The 23,522-nt window shown below is 38.6% G+C and overlaps 1 protein-coding gene across 1 annotated transcript; it reads right to left on the bottom strand.

The window, feature by feature from the left end:
• Positions 1–599: 599 nt before the first annotated feature.
• On the bottom strand, positions 600–23,522 carry LPL (lipoprotein lipase; the record flags this gene model as incomplete). The annotated part of the gene is made up of 9 exons (XM_084245563.1): positions 600–708; positions 4,536–4,718; positions 5,840–5,960; positions 7,927–8,169; positions 9,560–9,793; positions 11,424–11,535; positions 13,471–13,650; positions 18,657–18,832; positions 23,459–23,522. 9 exons carry the CDS (start codon positions 23,520–23,522, stop codon positions 600–602), a joined length of 1,422 nt encoding a protein of 473 aa, XP_084101689.1.

Here is a 23,522-nt window from a genome sequence, read left to right as displayed (position 1 = left end):
TGGAAAGATTCAGCTGGCAGCTGCCATGTGGATTAGCTTTAAATGTCAGGTGGGAGAGAGCCAGGGAGTTGTTTTGTGATGGAAACGAGAACTGTCCCCTATGCTCTAACTTCATTAGTTCATCTTTGGCAGTGTTGAGATTCATGTCTACAGGCTGCCCCTTTGGCTCTCTGCCTGGAGTCTGCTGGCATTTGGAGAAATGAGGACTACATGGTGTTTCGCTCCCCTGGAGACATCCTGAGAAGAAATGCATCCACAATGACTACCGCTAACTTATGCTACAACCTCTGAACATAGAATTTGTAAAGGGAGAAGGGGTGTATAATACAGATAAAAAGGAAGTGAATATATATGGTAATTTAAGGAGTAAAAAAAAAATCTAAAAATTGCACCTGAATGTGGGTAGAGCTGGCAGAAAGAGCAAAAACAGAGGAAGTACTACCAAAAGCAAATGGATCAGTGAAGGGTTGACCCTTCAGGACAACCTGGAGGTTTTGGGCACAAAAATCAGTGCAGATCTTTATGGAGTGAAGACCAACTTATTAAGCAGAAACTTGGAATGTAAGCTCAGGAGACCAAAAGAGTTTAGCCCATGGTGCTTACCAGCCAGATTTTTTATTCAGAGACTTGTCATGGCATTTCACAAATACCACAGATGCCTTTCCTTTCTGCAGATAGGACACTTTCTCCCTGGAACAGAAGATCACCCTGGGGAAGAAAATGAAAGTGCCATATGGAACAATGAGAACTACTGTTCAAAAATGTTTGTTCAGTCAGGACTATTTAAAAACTAACTGCTCATTCTATTTAACTAGTTGATATTAATTATTAACTGTTGATAGTCAGGACATCCTGGTTAGCAATACATCTGAATCAGAGGTTTATTTGAGAGTATAACCCATAATCCAGCAATAAATCTAGTTAATCAATCTAGACAGGATACACTTAAAACTGGAATTGTCATAAAATCACAGCCACAAAGTCTTGGCTTTTACAAAGAAATGAAACAAGATCAACTTATCAGCTTTACCACCCTTAGACTGTGATTTCAGGAATCCAACTGACTCTGCAAGAGAAACAAATGCCCTACACAGCTTTTATATCATCCATATTCACCTTTTCTTTTTCTGTTTTTTTTTCATGTCAAAGAAAATTACCAAAATAAATAATGGATTAATCATAATTTAAGGAGTCATTTTTATTAATGAAATGAAATATGATAGTCTGCAATATCCCTATACATTTATTTTGAGGTTTAAATCTTAAGTGGCTTTCTATGAAATTTTATAGTTATATGTTGGGTTAGGGTTGGGGAGATAGGATGAGATTCTCTGGGAAGGATAACCTCACATGTCTAAAAGAGGTTAGCTTTAATCTTTCAATGTCAAAGTGGATCTCTGATGCTATTTCCATAACTTCTTTGTGTTCACACAAAATAGTACTAAATTGGAAGCTGACTTCTAATTTCAGCTATCACTTAATAATTGACCAACTCAAGACTTACGTTTTCCTTCCATTAAATGCCTAAATACTATTACTTTTCTAGTATGATAATGAAAGAAAATTCCTAAAATATTATAGGTTAATTATGTCATATATGTTTTAAAGACAAAGCTTAACATGGGAAATTCAGGATAGACCACATGCTGGATCAAAAAACAAGTGTCAATAAATTCATGAAGCGTGAAATCATATCAAGTATCATAATGGTATCAAAGGGCAAATAAACCTCAAAAAGAAAGCAGGAAAAATCCTTAGTATATGGATGCTGAATATAAACACTACTGAATGACCATTAGGTAAGAAAGAAAATCAAGGAAGAAATTTTTAAAAATACCTCGAGATGAATGAAAATGAAAGACACAACCAATTAGAAGAACAAAAGCAGTACTAAGAGGGAGATATAAAGCAATATAGGCCAACATCAGGTAACTAGAAAGAGCTCACATAATCAGCCTTAACTCCTACCTTAAGGCATTAGAAAAAGAACAAATAAAACCAAAAGGTGGTAGAAGGAAGGAAATAATAACAATTTGGAAAAATAAACAGAAATAAAGAGAGTCTAAAGAATCAGTGCAACCAAAAGTCGTTTTGTTTTGCTTTTGTAAAAATAAACAGAATAGGTAAACTTTTAGCTAGACTCACTAAGAATAAAAAGGGAGAAAACTCCAATAAATAGAATCAGAAATGAAAAAGAGTTACAACAAACATTCCAGAAATTTAGAGCATGTGAAATTCCTATAAACATCTATATGTTAACAAATTGACAAAGTGGACAAATTCTTAGAAATCGATAGCCCCCTAAAACTGAATCAGGAAGAGACAGAAAACCTGAACAAATCAATCATGAGCAAGGAAATGGAAACAGTAATCAAAGTCTCCCAAAATACAAAAGCCCATGTGCATATGGTTTCACTAGAGACTTCTACTATACTTTCAAAGGTGAGCTAATACTTTCTCAAACTCTTACAAAAAAATTGAGAAAGAAGGAATGCTTCTGAACACATTCTATCAAAACCTGACAAAAAGATCACAAAAAGAAAATTACAAGCCATTTCTTTGATGAACACAGATGAAAATATTCTCAAAAAAATCTTAATAAACCAAGTTAAACAATACATCAAGAGGATCAAATATCACAACCAAGTGGGATTTATTCTAGGTACACAGGGATGGTCTTCCATCTTCCATCTGAAAATCAACCAATGTAAATTACCACATCAACAAAAGGGAAGATAAAAATCATGTGATTATATCAACAGATGTAGGGAAAGCATTTAAGATTCAACATCTGTGATTAAAAAAAAAGCTCAAAAAACCGAGGCTAGAGGGAACATACCTCAACACACTGAAGGCAATTTATGACAATCCCATGACCAACATCATACTCAATGGTGAGAAATTGAAAGCTTTTCCTTTAAGATCTGGAACAAGACAGGGATTTTTTTTTTTAAAGATTTATTTATTCATTTACACAAGAACCAGGGTACAGGCCAGATGCGCAGGAGGGTAAGCGAATTCACCAGAGTCAGAGAGGGGAACAGAACAGGCAGACTGACTAAATACACTGCTGTGGGGAGCAGCAGGTGCGACAGGAGAGGTCTGCCATGCCATGTGGGACCCTCACCGGCCGGGATCGAACCAGTGCTGCAGCGGCTGCTCAACACCCTGCGCCACCAAGGGAGGCCCAAGGCAGGGATGTTTTAACCACTACTATACAATATAGTATTGGAAGTCCCAGCTAGAGGACTGGCAACAGAAGATATAAAAAGGAACCTAAGTTGGGAAAGATTTTAAAACACTCACTATTTGGAGATGATACATAGACAACCTTAAAGACTCCACTAAAAAAAAAAAAAAAGGAAATCAATACAGTAAAGTGACAGGTTATAAAATCAATTGACAAAAATCTTTTTTTTCTACATGCAAATAACAAATTAGAGGAGAATGAATCAAGAAAACAATCATATTCATAATGGCAACAGAATTAAATACCTAGGAGTAAACTTAACAAAGGAATTAAAGGACCTGTACAATGAAAACTATAAGATATTAAAGACACAAATGGAAAAATATTCCCTCAAGGATTGGAAAATTGTTAAAATGGCCATCTTGCACAAAGTAATATGCAGATTCAATATACAATCCCAATCAAGGTTTCAGTGACATTCTACAAAGAAATAGAACAGACATTCTGAAATTCATATGGAGTCCAAACGACCCCAAATAGCCAAAACAATCCTGACAAAGCAAGAGGCAAGAGTGGCAACATCACTTTCCCAGACTCCAAACTATACATATTATGATACTGAAACAAAAACAGATACATAGACCAATGAACAGAATTGAGAGTCCAGAAATAAATCACCCATCTATGGACAGTTAATCCATGACAAAGGAGCCAAGAGAAAACAAGGAACACAATCAAAATATGAGCAGAAGAACTAAATAGACATGTTGCCGAAGAAAATATACAGATGGCCAGCAGGCATATTTAAAAATGCTCTACATCCCTTGTCACCATGGAAATGTAAATCAAAACCACAAGATACCATCTCCTTTGAGAAAGACCAGTATCAAAAACACCAGAAACAACAAATGCTAGTCAGGATGTGGAGAAAAAGGAACCCTCATACACTGTCAGTGGGGATGTCGACTAGTCCCACTGGTATAGATGAAGGCATGGTGGTTTCTCAAAATATTAAATATAGATCTACCATATGATTCAGCAATTTCAATCCTAGCTATCTACCCAAAGAATGCAAAAACACTAATTAAAAGGACATAATGATCCCTTATGAGTACTGCACTCTAATTTACAATAGCCAAGTTATTTAAACAATCTAAATACCCCAGGATAGCGGTATGGATTGAAGGTATGATCACATGCCTTTGAATCCCATACAGTTTTGTAACTCAATATCAATGAAAGGAAGAAAGGAAAGACCTTACTAAAGTTTCACCTGAATGTTGAAGGCTCCAGAAATACTATTAGGGTGACCCTAAAATGAACGAAGAAAAATGCATTTAATTACTTTTTTTGAGTTTCTCCTGCTTTGACTCTGATCTTCTCAATGGAAAAGCCAGGGGTGCTCCACCAGTCTGACCAGCTGAAATATGAATCACTCTCCCATTTGAGTTTCATCATTAACAGTTCTCCAATATCTATTTCTGTGTAAATCAGGAAAGAATATGTCTTATTTGTGGAAACTTCAGGCCTGAATAAAAAAAAAGATAACATTTAATTAGTTCTTGAAATAAGGTTTTTTTTTCCCCTTTTTTCTTTTTGTTTTTCTTTCTTTTTTTTTTTCTTTCTTTTTTCTTTCTCCCACAATAGATAGCTTTATTATTTGGGGGATATTTAAAAATGCAAAATAAAATTCCAACAAAATACTGAAGATGGGTACCAATGGTATCTATCTAGTGTGTATATATATATATTTTTTTTTTTAAAGATTTATTCATTTATACAAGCGCTGGGTAGAGTCCGAAGCGGGGGAGGGTGAGAGAATTCATCAGAGCCAGAGCAGGGAGCAGAACAGGCAGATTGAGGAAGTACACTGCTGAGGGGAGCAGCGGGCATGGCAAGAGAGGTCTGCATGCCATGTGGGACCCTTGCCAGTGGGCCAGGGATCGAACCAGGGCTGCAGAGGCTGTGGGCAGCTTCACAGAGCGGCGCTCAACCACTGTGCCACCGGGTAGGCCCCGGTATCTAGTATCTTTTAAGATATCTATACTCTTTAATTTATTCCAACTTGTAACAATATGAACTAATACAATTTTTAAAAGAAAAATATTCATAGGCAATAATTCAGACATTTTCATTTGCATGCATTATATTTCAATTTGTATTTAATATACAAACATATATTTAGTTTGTTGTAGTCATAATGTACACACAATTCTCTTTGTTCACTGGATTTTTAAAATATGGAATCCTTCAGGAATCTGGATGTGATCCTTTCCCAGGAGCCGTGTTAATCTTCTCTGTATTGCTCTAATTCTAATATATATGCTGCTGAAGTGAGCACTATTCACTTCATATTTTGCCTTCTACTTTTACCATGTTTTGCCTAGTTTTCTATAACTACAGCTTTAGAGGTCATATGATTTAAGTGAACTACAATTCAGTTATCCATTGTCTCAATGCTGGATACCGACTGTGTCATGTGCCAATGCAATGACCATCACTTGCGTATAGCTTTTTAAAATTTTTCTACTGATTATTTATTTTTGTAGGTATCCCCTTCCTCCTCTGCTCCTCAGATCAATGGTGACAGCAGGCAGCAATGCCCCCAATGAACCCAGACACTAGGAGTAATGTCATGTGGCTACTCACAGGGTAAAATGAATGTTCTCACTCTCAGCCACGGTGCCAAACAGAGAGATTGTGAAGGCCTGGTTAGTCTGTGTATCAGTCTCAGTCCCAGAAAAATGTATCTTCACTTGGTAATGGAAGACTGTAGGGGTGAAAGTAGAACAAGTGCTGATAAATCTCTATGGAAACAACACAGCCCTCAAACAAGCTGGAATTCAGAACACAGACCCCATCTCACTAGTGACCAAACACACAAGTATCGATGCGGCTTGGAAATATTTTTTCAAGTCTATACAGGGTTTGTTACTATAAAATTCAGACCTTGAATTCTACTCTTTCAGAAACATAGGGTTTTCTTGTGGATAGGAAAAATGCAAATGTATCTGAACTAGTAGTCCTAGAAAGGAGTCATCTTTGATGGACTACTAGGGAGATCAAAGCAAGAGACCAAAACACACACAGTTCCTTCTTCATGGGCTCTACCCTTCCTTGGCTCTCTTGTTCCTTAGCATCTGCAGCAAGCATATCTGGCACTTGTTACATGAGTATGCCTGATCTCCGACTCTATTTGTAATCTCCTTCAAATCAGAGGGTCATGTTCATTCCCTACATTCCCCAACTACCTAGAACAGAGTAGGTATGTAGTAGACGCACAATAAAACTTATGTCACTGACTCATCAGTGAGGCTGTAAGGACTGTCTTGCAAAGTCAGTTTCTGAAGTGTCCTATTTTATTTTTTTGATGTCACAATCCATTTTTATTTATTATTTTTAAATTTGATATATTTTTACATCATTTTTCCTGTTTTAAGACCACCTCTGGAAGCAGGTACCTGAACTTCTACATCCCTCCCCTTCTTTACCCCACCCAACCAAAAATCCAGGTAGATGGGATAGGAGAAAGGTTAAAGGGGTAGGAAAGGCAGCAAGCTTAAGACACAATAAAAAAAAAAACAGAGTTTGGGGGAAATAGACACAGCAAATAAAAGGGTAAAGAGAAGCACAGTTTGGGGTTAAACAGAACCCTTCAGTCAGTACCACAAACAAGAGTGGGATTAGCTGAGACTGCAGAAGTGCCCCAGAGCACACTGAGGGCACAGAGTGGCACCACAAGGGAGACTGGGAATGAGTGAGCCCCACCTGGGTCTTCAGAAGACTACAGTCTCCTCTGTACAAAACACACATTTCCTGGTTCTAAAGAACCAGGGAAACTAAGGGTTCCCTCATTGTCTAAAATATTTCCTTGAATTATAGGTGTTCCAAATCTCTGGGACACTGAATGTACATCTACAGATACTAGCAAATCTCCCCCTAAGTGGGTGCCTCTATCAGAAGTAATTTACCTTGGCAAATTGTTCTTTAATACCATCCCATCCCTGGGAATTCCACCTGCAGTCCAAATGAACCAGCCTTTCTGATATTAGTTCCCATTGCCAGATTTATCTGAATATTTCTTCTCATCTCCTTGATTATTTTAGGTCTTGTTCTAAACAGATACCAAATTTGAAATCAACTCTCCCAGGAATAGCCACACTTTAAAATGCAAATGATTCTTGCCTTCACTTAAAGAAAAGTTTAAGAGTTGGCAAACTTTTTGTCATGGACAGGAAAGTAAATATTTTAGACTTTGTGGATCATACAATTCTGTTCCAACTATTGAACTCTCTGTTTTAGACAATACAGAAATGACTGCAGGTGGCCCTGTTCTAAGAAAACTTTATTTGCAAAAGCAGGTGGTGGAATGAATTTGGCTGAAGGGTCATAGTTTGCTGACCCTGGTTGATGGCTTCAAATTTACTCCAGGCTTGGTGCTGATAGTCTGGTTCATGTGAAAGGTCAAAATTACAGAAGAGGGTGGCAAGCAGGACCACTGCAGAGAACAGTGTGAGCTGTGCACTATGTCTTACTGACAATAAGAATTAAGAACTTCTGTAAGATGGATCAGTGCAGTTCCCTCTCTACCAACAGAAACCCAGGTGAGGGCTTGTTGTTTAGTAACATTCATTTCATTATCTCTGTTGCAAGAGACAGAAATATTAGATGTGACACAATCTGATTTAAAAAATAGGACTAACTGATTTTCCTCATTTCCAATAGTCTCCACTTACCTTTGTAGGGCATCTGAGAACGAGTCTTAAGGTACATTTTGCTGCTTCTTTTGGCTCTGACTTTATTGATCTCATAGCCCAAGTTGTTGCAACGGTTTTTTCTGCAGCTCAGGCACAGCCCTTTCTCAAAGGCTTCCTTGGAATTGCACCTGTAGGCCTTACTGGGATTTTCTTCATTCAACAGAGAGTCGATAAAGAGGTGGATGGAGCGTTCGTGAGAGCACTTCACAAGCTGGTCCACATCTGAGGAATCAGAGAGATAAGAACATTCCAACTCATGTAAGTCTATAATGAATAATCGTCTTAGTTTAACTATGGTGTTAGAATAAAATGACCTCATGATCTAGCCCTATTAATCCTTGAATATAGATCCAAGATAACTGCTCACCTACATTTCAGAGTGTCAAAAGTGCAAATTTAGAGTGTACTTTTGACTTTTCTTTGGTCTTCAATATGTTAATATGTTTATGAAGCTATAACAAGAGGCATCCAAGGTAAAGGCTGATTTCTTTCAATTTATTGCATCCTTCTCTTATATTGAAAGCATCTAATACTTGTAGATACTCCTAGAAATGTACTACTAGAAACCACATGATAAAAGGCATCATTGTTAAAGGAACAGTATTTTATTATAGTTACTATGTCTAAATGAGGGTTGTGATGTTTACATTAAATGAATCATAGAGATAGCCAGTAATCTCATAAGAATACATCTATTGGTCCTCCCTGATGGCATAAGGAGTTAAGTCTCAGCACTCTGAAGCTATCAGCAGCCACTGCAGCATGAGTTCCCTGGCCAGGGAGCTACCCACATGGCACAGGAGACCTCTCCTGTCTCGTATTTCAATAGATCTGCTTGTTCTGCTCCCAGTCTGTCTCTGGTGAATCCTCTCACCACCCCCGACCCCTCTGGCCTATACCCCAGCTCTTGTATGCATAAATAAATAAAATGAATCTTTAAAAAAAAGGAATGCATCTATTATGATAAAGTTTTGTGACAAGTGAAAATGATTACATTTCTCTTTAAGTTCCATAACATGTTCACAAAAAACCTGACTATACTGAATACAGGTAGGTCCCATTGTCTACAAAGTATACAGAGGTCCCTTAAATCATAATTTTACCACAACTAACATTATTAAAGATTGTTAAATCATATTTCTTTAAAGTTTTAGAGGATTTATTATTGGAGAATGGTGATTTGTTTTTGATGTTCATGTCTCTTTAAAAGGCTAACAAGGAAATTTGAACTAAGTAACACCTCCTTTACTTTCAGTAAGATTCAAAATCATTCTCCTGGCTTTGCAACTAAAAGTAAAATAATGTGTGACCAAATAGTTTATGTTGTTCTTACCAGGGGTAGTAGAGTTTTGTTTAAATTTCATCTTTTCTTTTTTTTTTATTATTGCAAGTAGTTAATATAGTCTATAATACAGTACATAAAAGATAAACTGTCTGATCACAGGAAAGGATTAGATTCTTAGGTGACCATGTTGAATATGACAGACTTCTTCAGAAACATATCTTGGCTAATATGTATATTTAAACTGTGTTCTTGTGGAGAATAGGTAGGACACTGGATTTGTAAGAATTAACAAAATTTACATTCAATTAACTTCTAAATCATATATACCTCCAAGACCTTTCTCTGCAATCACACGAATAGCTTCACCAATGTTACATCCTGGTTGGAAAGTCCCTCCATTAGGATAAATGTCAACATGCCCCACTGGTTTCTGGATTCCAATGCTCCTTCCAGGTGATCCTCTAGTGAATGTGTGTAAGACATCTACAAAATCTGCATCATCAGGAGAAAGACGACTTGGAGCCTCCGCATACTCAAAGTTAGGTCCAGCTGGATCTAAGCCTAAATGAAACAAAAAGAAAAAGGTCTCATAGATTTTTCAATCTCCATTAGTTTTATTCTTCACAAGTATCACTTAGCATTGCATTTCTCACTATTTGAATGTGACTGGAAGCCACATAGATTCTTATTAGTTCTTAGCCTGTAACAATTGAATCTTTAAATTACTAAGTGTCACAAAAGTAGGTTTAGTGATCCTTCTAAAATGAAATTTTAGTCGAAAAATGAAATTTTAGTCATTAAACTAGGACCATAGAGCAATTTTTCACTCAAGATGACTTGACTTCCCATTGTAAATTATTTCTGAACTTGGTGAGAAGACCTTTAAACAGTGGGAGATTTCTTTTCTTCTCCTCTTGGTAGATGCCAAACCATCTAATTTACACTGCCAAGATGACTCTTGTTTTTCCCAAATGGTCTCTGTATTGGTCCTTTTTCTTGTTTCCAGGCACTGATGTAAGAAGTATTGTATGCATTACACTAATACAGCACGAAAAAGAAGTATGGGAGGAGCAGGTTTCTCAGAGATACTATTGGCTCTATTTCTGTTTTACTGCTCGTAGCTAGTAAGCCCATGGGAGCAAAAACCTTATATTTATCTTACTCTAGAAAGAGTCCCCTGTGAGATAATCAGGTGACTGGACATACCCAAAAGATCTACACGAATATAGGTATTGACAAACAGTCTGATTCTCTTTCAGAGCGATGAACATCTCAATTCTTTTGTGATAAGACAAATGACTGGGCCTATTGGTGGTGCAGGAAGTTGAGCACAGTGCTGTGAAGCTGTCTGCAGCCTCTGCAGCATGGTTTTGATCCCAGCCAGCCGGGGAGATACCCACATGGCGCAGCAGACCTCTCCTGTCACACCCGCTGCTCCCCTCAGCAGTGTGTTTAGTCAGTCTGCCTGTTCTGTTCCTCGTTCCCCACTCTGTCTCTGGTGAATTCTCTCACCCTCCCACACATCTGGCCTATACCCTGGTTCTTGTACACATGAGTAAATAATTTTTTTTAATTTTTTTATTATTTTTAAATTTTATATATTTTTTACATCATTTTTCATTTTTGCAAAATATGTGCATTTTCATCTTGGTTATAGTCCCCATACAATTCCCACCCCACCTTGTTTTGATCCTACTCCCTCCTCCCTCTCCTGTAGTGTGTCTCTGATTTATAGTTGCTTGTTGATTTTGATTTTTGCTTTATTATAATTAGTCTTTATGAATAAATGAATCTTTTTTTATAAAGATTTATTTAGGGCCTACCCGGTGGTGCAGTGGTTGAGCACTGGGTTGTGAAGTTGCCCGCAGCCTCTGCAGTGCCGGTTCAATCCCCGGCCACTGGTGAGGGTCCCACTTGGCGCACAGACCTCTCCTGCCGCCCGCTGCTCCCCTCAGCAGTGTATTTCGTCAGTCTGCCTGTTCTGTTCCCCGCTCTGGTTCTGGTGAATTCTCTCACCCTCCCACACTTCTGACTGTACCCAGTGCTTGTATAAATAAATACATCTTTTTCAAAAATATTTATTTTATTTATAAAATAAATAAATAAATAAATAAAGCTCAACCGCTGTACCACCAGGGGAGGCCCTAAATAAATCTTTTTTTTTAAAAAAGACAAATGACCATTTGCTTACCTGTAATTCTGTTAACTTTCTTTTTGGTCAAACTTCCTGCAATGCCAGCAGCATGGGCTCCAAGACTGTATCCCAAGAGATGGACATTGTCCAGAGGATAGTTAAATTCCTCCTTTGGAAGAGAAAAAGGAAAAAGGGTGCTTATAGTTCTTTGCCAAAGATGAAAACTAAAGGAAATAAAATGAATGCAAATATGCATACATTGTTTTCAAAATATAGGCAATACTGAAATCAATACTACTTATTTTAATTTTGTGTAACAAGAGAAATGTACTTTGATTTTTTTCTCTTTCATAACTTTTTTTTATTTATGCATAGAAGAACTGGAGTGCAGGCCAGAGGTGCAGTGGTTCAGAGGATTCACTGGAGATAGAGTGGGGAGCAGAACACGTGGATCTAGAAATACACTGCTGAGGGGAGCACCAGGCAAGATAGGAGAGGTCTTCTGCACCATGTGGGTTAACTCCCTGGCTGGGGATGGAACTCAGGCCACAGTAGCTGGCAATAGCTTGATAATGCTGAGACTTTAACCCCTGTGCCACCAGGGAGGCCTCTAGAACATTTTTAAATTAAGTTTTCCATGTCTGAAATCATATCATATGTATGTATTCATGTACACATATATGTGTATATGATATATCTCTATATAGATATATGTGTCTACTGAGATATAGTGATAGATATACACATATACATATTCATACATATATAACATAAATACATATAAATATATATTTCTACATAATACAATTTCATATGTGTAAAAAAGCTTTCTAATTCAAATATGTTGTTAAAGAAAAAATATCAACACGAGATTATATATGCCAGTTTATATAGAGCATATACAGAGATGCACAGATATACAAATACAAACATATTTGACTTTAAACTATTATTCCATATTCTAAATTCACTGTGTCACTTTAAGTTTATCCAAGCAACCTCTGTAATGAGAAAATATTACAGTGGGAAGAGACCGCAGGCACATATGATCCACCTCCTCATTCAAGAGATGAGAAGCCTGAGGCCCAAGAAGGAGATCTGAGTTTCCCTAGTTCACTCTCTTGACTAGCAAGAGTCAAGAATATTTATCCTTTAATAGTTAGTCCAATTAACATAGCTTACTCTTTTCCTCCGAGGATCTGGTTTAAATTATTTGGCCCTGCCAGAATACTAGCTTCCTTTCAACTCTAAGAGACCTTTCTAAGGTAGTTTCTAGAGGCTGACAAGTGGATAAAACTGACACCAAATTCAGAACACCTGACCTTCAGCAACTTCATATCTTTTTTTTTTTTAAAGATTATTTATTTATACAAGCACTGGGTACAGTCAGAAGAAGCGTGGGAGGGTGAGAGAATTCACCAGAGCCAGAGTGGGGAGCAGAACAGGCAGACATATAGAGGACACTGCTGAGGGGAGCAGCAGGCAAGACAGGAGAGATCTGCACACCATGTGGAACACTTGCAGGTGGCCAGGGATCGAACCGGTGCTGCAGAGGCTGCAGGCAGCTTTGCAGCCCAGCGCTCAGCTGCTCTGCCACCAGGGAGTCCCAATCTCATATCTTATAGATCTTCCTTTCCTAGCTCAACTCTCATTTCTCTCAACCCTCAACAAAAAATCTAGATCCTTAAACACACTAAGGAATAAGTACTATTAATACTTTTGTCAAAAGGATTGGTTTTCTAACAAGGGTCAAAGTCAAGATAAAACTTCCATGAGCTAATCAACTGGTTGGGAAGTATTTGGCTGAACATGACATCTCCCCTCTGTCCTGAAATAACAAACTTTTGCTTGTTCTGCCTACTTGACTCTTGGGGTCAGCGGATCTGTTCACTATGAAAATATCAAAAGACAGGGAAGGCAGGATTTTATAATTTTAATCATTCTATCATAGTCATCTAAAAAATGACTATGCTCATTCTGAAGGGTTGAATTGCTCCAGAAAATATCTGTATCTAAGTGAAAAGGAACAAAGACCACCAGTCATTTGCCCAGCTCTAGATGAGAGTTCTCTCTTGGACAGTTAAGAGCCCTTCCCCAGCCTCACCTCCATCCAGTTGATAAACCTTGCCACATCATTTCCCACCAGCTTGGTGTACCCTGCAGACACAGGGTAGTGCTGCTGAGCCCGGGACAGCCAATCCACCACAATGACGTTGGAGTCTGGTTCTCTCTTGTACAGGGCTGCCACAAGTTTTGGCACCCAACTCTCATACATTCCTGTTACCTGAAAAGAGTGGTAAACAAAACATTTCTTAAAATATCAATCTACAAACTTGTTATAGTTGTCAACCCAATACACCTACATTAAATTGAAAAACAAAAAAGTCCATAAGGAAGGCCTTTAATTGACACAAAAATTAAACACAAAGAGACTTGTGCTTGCTCCTTCTGAAGCCAAGTTGGCTATGCAAAAGATCTTGAATTTAGAAATGGCACACTGGGGCTTACCACACTTGTAATTTTATCTTTTTAATTTTTTTTCAAAAACTATATTATGATTCAGAAGTAATAGTGATAAAATATTCTGTATTCATCATATTCAGAGGAACATGATTTTATATTATACTCTGTATCCTTCCTTTAAATACTTCTGTTAATTGGTAAGAATTGAAATTGGTAAAAATAAGATCTTGATAGTAATCATTTTTGAAAATACATAATTCTATAGTTGATGCTGCATTTTAAAAGTATCTTAAAATAACAAAAATCAGTAATTATTAGAAAGAATACTTAAAACACATAATTGAGCATGATCTTTTAGCATGAGTTCTAGCACTTTATTTATTTATTTATTTATTTATTTATTTGTGGGACCCTTGCTGGTGGCAGGGGATCGAACTGGCGCTGCAGAGGCTGCAGGCAGCCTCGCAACCCAGCGCTCATCTGCTGCGCCACCAGGGGAGGCCCTTATTTTTTTTATTTTTGTTCAAAAATTTTTTGGATTAGTATGTGCTTTAAGCCACTGATTGATTGTACTTTTATACTTCCTCAATTCTTTTAGTCCTGGTACCACCTAAGGTTTGCTGTAAAATTTGAATAGTTTTATCCAATACTTTGTTTCCACTTGACAAACTATTCTTTATTATATTGGTGGACAGAAACAGAAATTTTGGAGTAGTAGAGTAGAATGAAACCTAGATTCAGAGAATAATTAATTTCTGGAAATTTTGTAGCAATAATTGTTAGTTCATCTGGATATATTTTATAATTGTAGTAAAACTTCAGTAACTCATAATATCAAACAGAAAGATCAATCTGAATGGGATAAAACTTTGTACCAGAATAACAGACTATTTGAAAAGAAATTTAATTTAATTACTTTCAGTTAGACTTACGAATTTCCTAACAATTATTTGAGGGCATATCAATGTTAATACATTTGATGTGCTAATGGCAAAAAAGTATTTTTAAGCATATTGTAAGAGAAAGTAAGTTTGCTTAGCAATTTCTCAATACATAAGAAAATGATCAGCTTCAGCTTAGAGTTTTTTCATAATTCTCTCAAATTTCTTAACTTTCAGAGTGAAAGTTAATGAGTTTTAATAGTTGCATTTCCCATATTGGTCTTGTTTGGAATTATGCATACTGCCAACTATAATTCTTGGCTTCTTGTCATTGAAGGCCCCCATATTCAAAAACAAAAGAGCTATGAGGTTGCTAAGTCAACTCTGTTTATGTTGAGTTTTGAGTCATGCTTTTAGAGAGGAGACGTTGAACATCTTCACAAAGATGCACACTGTAAAATAATTTAAACACATTAAAACCTGCAGATTATAAAATCCCATACCATCTTGCTATGGCAACAATCGGATTTAAATTCTCAAATTCACCCACCCCTAATATATCCTCAGAGAAGATCGTATTGTAGTCAGTAAAGGTTACCCAATTTGTGTACTCAGTGGACAACAAGATCCTGAAATCCATGTTTAAGCTGGCTTTTGGGGGAGATCTGCAAAACCTATATTCTTAGAGTAATTCGATAAAAAGGAAGTTGAATTCCCTCACTAAGGGAATTGGAACTTTCATCTTGGAACTTTCATCTTAAGTGGTATTTCTTTCAGATTTATTTCCATCTTTATCTATTTTCTAAACCAAAACTATCAAAACATGAGCTCTCACTTCACTCCTGATACTAACAAACTCTTCAGGACATTACTGTGTTCTGTGGTGGGAAAAAGCAAGACTGTGACTTAGGAGTTGTTTCTTCTAGTCCCAGCTTTCCACTAATTGCTTCTAGGAACATAGGCACCTTACTAGGTCACCAAGTAAACAAAAGATTCAGATGATCTTGAAGCTACCCTTCACCTTGTAAATTACTTCTTGTGACCATTCTGGTCCCCAACCTACTACTTGCAGTGTTAAAATGTCAGCTCTTTAACTATTTCAAACACAAACAGAAAACAAAGAAGAAAAGGTACAAAGGTGAAGTAGCTCATTAGGAACTTATTTAAATATCTTTGCACATGTCTTGGTGAGACTGCTTCAAGTCTGAGTGCATCCTGGGTCTTTGAGGGAACCAGCTATAACCCCCACCTAGCCCAAAACGCTGAGAAATTAGTCCTGTGTGCTTTATTCTCTCTTTGAGGTTGGGGACTGGCCACTTTCACAGATGCCTTCCAAGGGAGGATGATACAATTCCTTCAGAATGCAAACATAATCACTCCCTTTTCCTGCCTAGTGTGAGGTCCTCATGCATCACAATGAGAACCCTGTACATCAGATACTGGCCCATGAAGCCCAAGCAGATGGCCCAGCTCTAGGACAGTGGTGTCTAAAGCTGCTTCCCTAGAATGCACACTATATGCTAAGCATTCTTCTGCCTTACTCATGACAAAACAGAAAACACTCTTCACTTCCTTTTATCTTATACCCTTGAGTCACTGAGCAGCTTACCTCAGATAAGGCAGGAAAACGTTTGCTCTAAACCCCTACTATAAGGGTTTTTTTAATCTATTTTTTTAATATTTTATTTTATATAATTCTTACATCATTTTTCATTTTTGCACAATGTATGTTATGCATTTTAATTTTGGTTATATTCCCCATATAATTGCACCCCCTCTTATTTTGACTCTAATCCTTCCTCTCCCTGACACCACACCCCCACCCCCACCGTAGTGTGTCTCTAGTTTATTGTTGCTTGTTGATTTTGATTTTTACTTTGTATTAATTAGTCTTTCCTGGTCCCTTATTTAGGTTTTCTAAATTCCTGCTATGAGTGAGACCATCCAGTATTTTTCTTTTTCTTTCTGGCTTATTTCGCTGAGCATGATCCCTTCTAGCTCCATTCATGTTGCTGCAAACTGCATGAGTTTATCTTTTGTGATTGCTGAGTAATATTCTGTTGTGTATATGTACCACATCTTCTTGATCCAGTCATCTAGTTTTGGTGTTTTTCTGTACTATCCATGTTTCTAAGTTAGGCAGACTGTCAAAGGTCAAGGGACCCAGCTTACTCTTCCAGGGACTGATACCTCTATAAGCTGCGTAACAACTAAGCAATTTTTGTTTTTCAAGTCAATTCAAAATACTGCTGTACTTAACTATAAACATGGTGGAAAATCAAAAAATTCACCTACTTTAGCTCTGAAGAGGTATTATCTTCTGAGGTTATCTTTGGAGGTTTCTTAAATCAGTACCAACTTTTAAAACCTTTGATTCTCAGACCCACAGCTGAACTGAAGTCCACTTTACTACCTGCACCAGGTGGTTCAGCTGAGCCAGCAAAGGAGCTCATGGCATGAGCTGTGGTCGGTGGTCCATCCGGCCTGGCTGTATCAGCTATTGCTCAGACCGGCCAGCTCTGTGTGATGAAACAGCCTCAGGCAGCTGGGACTCTGAGCTTAGGCACAAATTACCAGGACATTGTGAGGCATACAAGTGGGCTTGGTGGGCAGTGGATACACGATGGAAACCAGCACTATAGACAGATATTATATCCTCTTAGTTTAAAAAAGAAACATGTTTTTCAAATTTTCCTAAAGTATAAAATCCTCTCAAAGATAGTAAGATGGTGATGCCTGAAATAATGAATTTATCCCTGCCATATAAATGCTTATTAAACTTTTTAAAGTATTAAAAGCCAAGTTTTATATGCAATTAAAATATCTTCAAAACCAACAGATTACTTTTTCATTTAAATCTCTCAAGCTATAAGATTTATGTTAAGAATGTGAATATTTAATTTTTTATCAGATGCAACTATAAGATAGTAAATTTACAGTTAACTCTAGATGTATTTTATTAAACTCCTGTGAATTGATAGTAGTTACATCATTTCCATAAAAGTTGTGTGAATTGTCCAATACTATAAATAACAAAGCCACTTAAATTATATGGGAAAGGAAATTAGGACTGGGTATGTAGCAATGATTTGCTAATTCATCTCATTAGATTGTAGTATCTATTACCATATTCACAAACTCTGACATAATGGAAAAATAATATCTCTAATCATCCATTATCTTTAAGTCCTTTTTTTAATGAACAGTGAAATCTGCTCACTAGGGATTGAAAATTGAAAAAGCAAAACAAGTAAAATAGTTAAGCAAGAACTGTAACATGTAAAGTTACTACCTGGCATATTTGGAGAAAACAACTTCATATACTTTAAAAGTAATTTTGACCATAGATTTCACTTTTTCTAATCATCTTGCCTGGCTGTTCCCTCGGTAGCCCTCTTTTATTTCTAGAAAAACTCAGTAAAAGCTTACAGTTAGAAAATGTTGGAGGGGTGTTTAGTTCAACTTCTTTGCTTTACAAATCAGTAAACTGAGGCTCAGAGGTGTGACTTGATCCACATCACAGACAGAGAATGACAAAGTCAGAACCAGAACCAACATCTCCTCACTCTACTGCAGGCCTCCCCTCACTCTTAGAGGCTGTCTTCCTTAGGAAAGGATCTTTGAAATCAGGCTTGTGCCAGGATTTCATCGGCTCCCTGCAGTGGTAACCTATATTCTCCTCTGTAGTTGAACAGAGCCTTGTTTTCCCACCTCACAGGAATAGCTGACTAAAAGGCACCAACCCAGCACGGTGATAGAAGGAAGGCTGGCACTGTCTCAGGAGCTACTCGTGAACCTGTTATGTTAACATTCCTCAGTCTCACCCAGACCTATCATTGCCTCTAGTCAAGCTTAAAGCAAAGCCATAAGAAAGCAGGGAATAGTACAGGATAGGAGACCCATCATGGGTTCCCAGCCATCTGTTTCTTCCTAAAGAGTCTCTTACTGTCCAGCCATGGATCACCACAAAGGTTTTGCTGCTGTGGTTGAAGTGGCAATTAGCCACCGATTCTGTCACTCCAGGAATAAGGTGGCAGGTGTCCTCAGCTGTATCTTCAGGAGTCCGTAGAGCAAATTTACTTTCAATGTCCATAAAATCTCTTCCTCCTGTAATTCCGAGGAGGAAAGAAAGTTGGGCAGAAGGTTAATTGGGGAGTTGTTTGTTTAATTTGCTAGAATGATATGTTTCAGCTTCAGAAGCAACAACCACCAAAACCACTTTTATCTCTATTTTTTTTTTTAAGTGAATGTGGACTTCAAGAGAATGACTGATCCTCTATTGGTGATCAAAGTTGACAGAAATGACCTTAAGTAACCATGAGTTCAGAAATATTGACCACTGCTGTGCTTTCTATTTGCTCTTTCTGTGTGTGTGTGTGTGTGTGTGTGTCTTTCATGCACACCATTTCAAGTAGGTACGCTGCTATTCGGGAATTCCTTAGCTAATTCAGTCTTCTCCCAAGATATGACTTTACATGATGGCAAAGGTTATGCTCCTAATAGCGAGGGAGTAAGGACCGGAGCCCTTTTCTCCTATTCCAGTTCAAAACTCATTCTCCTAGAAAGCACTGGCTCATGGCCAGTAGCTCCACTTACTTCACATGTTTTAAATTTCTGATTACATCAAAGGAATCTTTTCCCACAATAGTGTACACTAAGACTTGTTTCAGGGAAGGTTCTTTCCTTTTCAGTAGCATAAATTGTAGATATATTAGTAGCAAGAAAAGTTGGAAGCATGAGAAAGCTTTTATATGGAATTGTTCCCAGCCCCACGGCAAAATATACCAGTTCAAAATATTTTAAAAATTATTTAATGTACTGTTCAAAAATACCATTTTTATGTATAAACCATGATTTTTTCCCCTCAAATATTTCTCATATGTGTCTTTACAATCTTCCACACAAAGTCAAAACTTAAAAACTACTGCAAAACTGGTTTCAGAAAGAATTCACTTTGGTTCCTCATAGTTTATCTCAGCATGAGTAAGGAGAAAAAGAAAAGTTTAGCCTTTCTTTTGACTCTCTAGATAATAAATATAATTGTTGATAAATCTTCACAGGGTGTCTGTAGACAGACAGTACATGTGCTATCATGGTGAACACTTGGATTAAATTGTATTGCAAGTAAAATGAGACTTTTAAGAAGCAAAGCCAGATCAGAAGGAAGTTACATTCGGTAACATTGTTTAATTTCTTGTAAAGTAAAAAATAAGACAAACCTATCCATTCACTATAAGAAGATAATAACTTATAGATTTTAGATTTAAATTTTCAAAACTTTCAAGAGATAAATAACTGAGGTTATGTAGACATACTTATAAATCTTTGATCTAAACATACTCTCTTTTCACAATGCAAAATTTGAAACTGTAACTTCAAAGCTATAAAGTCATAAATATTCTTAACACCTCATCAGTCTTTCCTTCTCTCTAGTGTTATGTTAGCAATGCTCATATCACAGGTGCTTGCAAGCCCTCAAGGATGTCTCTGCAGCCTAAAGATGAATGTGTTGTTCAACCCTCTACCAGTGCATACTAAGCTAACTGAAGTCACAGACAGACAGGAGAAAGTTGGACCCTAACTATGTAGTCAGTATGCTTAGATGTGCCATTGTACTTAGGGATTGCTCCTGGCTCGCCAATGAACTGATCTGACTTATTACTTAAGAAATTACTGCTTTGTTTAAAAAAAAAAAAAAGGAATTATTGCTTTCCCTGCATGTAAATATTAGTGACTCTGCACTTACACACTTTTCCTTCAAAGGGAAGAAGGGCCTTTTATGAGGCCCCTCTAGAAATGAAAGCTACATTACAATATTTTAAAAAAAAAACTAGGTATACTCTTCATAAGGACCTCTATCCTAAATATTGTTTACCCATCAGTGCCGCCATGACAACCTGGTCCTATCAAACATGTCATTATCACTAAGGAGAAATATTCGGGTACCAGGCAAATAAAAACCTAATGTATTTGCTGACATAAATTCCCAAACAGATAGCTAAAAAAAACTAAGTGTATAAATAAAGACAAGGGATTTATCTGCATGTGGATGATAACTCAACAGAAATTAGACTGAGAAGCCAATACACTTTAAAGGTTAATTTATCAAGTACATTATTGTTGATGGAAAGAAGCATTGAGCATCCTAGGAATGATATTCCAAATACAGTTCACAGTTATTAGATAAATATGATTAAAATTTATATGGAGACACAAACTACAAGAGTCCCATCATGTTGTAATTCTCTTTGAAGTTTCTACATTCTCTTTGTCTTTCACACACACACACACACACACACACACACACCCCACTCCAAAAGGACTTCATCAGTAATCCAGGTCCTCTCTGAGACAGAAGGTCATAGTTACTGACTCCGTTAGTTTCTATGGAATGCCAAAACACAAGTTGAATTGGTAAATGGTCAATTTGGTGAGGGGAAAAATATCATTTATTTGTCTTACTGACCCTATTAATCTTTTCAGATTTTCTAATCTAATAATTTATGTGACAAACAGATTTAGTTTCCATTTTAATAGCAAAAAATAAATAAAAAATAGAGCAATAAATTGTATAGTCCAATTTTCTCTGCCTCAAATGAAGCAATAATTGGCGGCTGAGCCAAAAATACATGACTGAAAGAAAATGAAAATTTTCCATTCTAACTCTTCCCTAGTGTGTGACGCCATCTTTCAATACAGCTGTTAACCAATCACTCCCTTGCTGAGCTCTGCTCCATTCCAAAGGGCATCTGCTGTTTTCTGTCATCACCCATCATGTGGAACTCAAATGTAAGACTGGAAAATCCCTAAAACCAGTCAAATAGACCTGACCACACGCTCGTCTCCTAGGTCAGGTATCATAGTGGAGCCACATCAAGATTGCGGCAGCTCCAAGAACAAAGTGCCTGAGGGCACTGCCTCCTACCCTCACACTCTTCCTGGAAAGAAATTGAGAATGAATAAGAATTGTCAGAGCTCAGAGTAGGTGCTGCTTATAGTTCCCTCACACCTGTACTTTTCTGCTTGGAAATTCTGCCTAGATGAACTCAATTAGGAATAAAAACAAGGTGAAAAGTTGCTGTGTTGGCGGAGGTATAATATGAAGGAGGTTGGTACAATAAGGGTGAAGGATGAGAGGGATTAATTTCAAGTCTACTTAAAAATTACTTCTCTCTTCATACATTTACAGCCAGAAAAACTTGTGTTGGTCCAATTTACTTTATTCCTCACTTTTGTGTCCATGAAATAATAAAAGAGTAAGAATTCAAGGGGCCTAACAGAATTTGGTTTGGTCCAAACTCTCGATTTTAGGAGTCGAGGAATCTAAATCAGAGAGGTCCAAGATATTCGGGGTCAGGAACTTCTACAGGACGGAGGCAAAAATTTAAACTGGACAACATAGATTTGCGTGTTTTATGCTAAAAAATGACATTATTCTATGACATACGTTTTGAAATCATAATTTCAATTTTGTTCCAACCATCTTTTTGGACGGTGTAAAACACTATCGAGGGCCACTCCTTAAGTTTAGGATGGAAACTCTGTTATTCTCAAACTGATTCGACAAAAAAAGAAACTTGTCTTTTTATCCAATTCAGCTATGGCGGAACCTGCTTTTTTTTTTTTTTTTTTTAACCTAACAAAAATGATCTTCTACAATTCAGTGGCAAAATATGCCTTCAGGCAGCAAAGCCTTGGGAAACTCAGCCCCTGCGGCCCCTGCTGCCACACATAAGCGCCAAGGCCCTATTTGCAACCCCACCTAGAGAAGGCAGAGAAAATGCTGCTTCGATTTCTGTCTTGCTTTAATTGCTTTTTCAGTGCTATAGTCTATCAGTGGAACCAAGATTCAAGTTGCCAGGCTGCCTCTCTTGCAGGCAGGTCTCCGGCCGGGCGCTCATCTTTCCTGCAATAAAGAAATTCTCCCAGTCCGGAAGCCCTAACCCCTAACCCCGCGAGCCGCCTGCGCCCGGAGTGCAACCCCCAGTCTCCACGCCCCTGCCGACGCCCTCTGCACCCCAGTTCTGCAGCCCCAGGCGCGGGGACTCCCGGCTCCGTAGTGGGGCTGGGCTGGCGGAGTCTGCTCGCCAGAGGACCCGAAGGGGAGCGAAGAGCAAACCCGGCAACACCAAATCAGCAATCAGCAACCACCCCCCCCAACCCCGCCCGAGTCTGCTTATCTCTGAGTCTCGTTTCCCGGGGAATCAACCTTTTGCAGGGTTTTCGGGACCCTGGGACAGAGTGAAGCAGGAGGGCTTCCCCGGCGCCCTCAACTCTGCGAGACTCCACGCCACGCATCCCCGCGCGCTACCCGCCCTGGACGCGGAGGCAGTGACCACGCTCTTCAGGTGCCGTCCCCGGCCCGGGGTCCACTTCTCCAGAAGGGGCCACGGTCTGCCCGCGCCCTCCCCGGCGCGCCCGAGCCCAGGCCGCGGCCGAGCAGGGTCACAATGGCCCGCGTGCCTTTCATTCCAGAACCCCTCAAGCGGGAAGGTTACTCCCGCAGAGTCCTGCCTTCCCCCCTCTCTCTCCCGCCCCCGCCGCTCCCGCGGCCCCCCAGCCCTGCGCTGCCCCGTGCAGAGCCGCGCCCGGGCCACGGTGCGGGGACCTGCGAGCGCGCGGGCAGCGCCCGGGAGTCCCCCGGGCACCCGCAGCCCCTCGCCGCTTCCTCCTGCCCATTCTCCGAACGCGGGCACGTGCCCCAGGGCCGGGTCTGCAGGTGGAGGGGGCTTTGCACCCACAACTTACTGTCGGCGGTCAGACTCGGGAACCACACGCACAGAAGTGCCAGGAGCAGCGCTTTGCGCTCCAT

Source organism: Talpa europaea (genome assembly GCF_964194135.1).
Source record: "Talpa europaea genome assembly, chromosome: 10".
Classification (NCBI taxonomy): Eukaryota; Metazoa; Chordata; class Mammalia; order Eulipotyphla; family Talpidae; genus Talpa; species Talpa europaea.
Note: the sequence above shows the minus strand (reverse complement) of the source record. Positions and strands in the feature narration are given on the sequence as shown.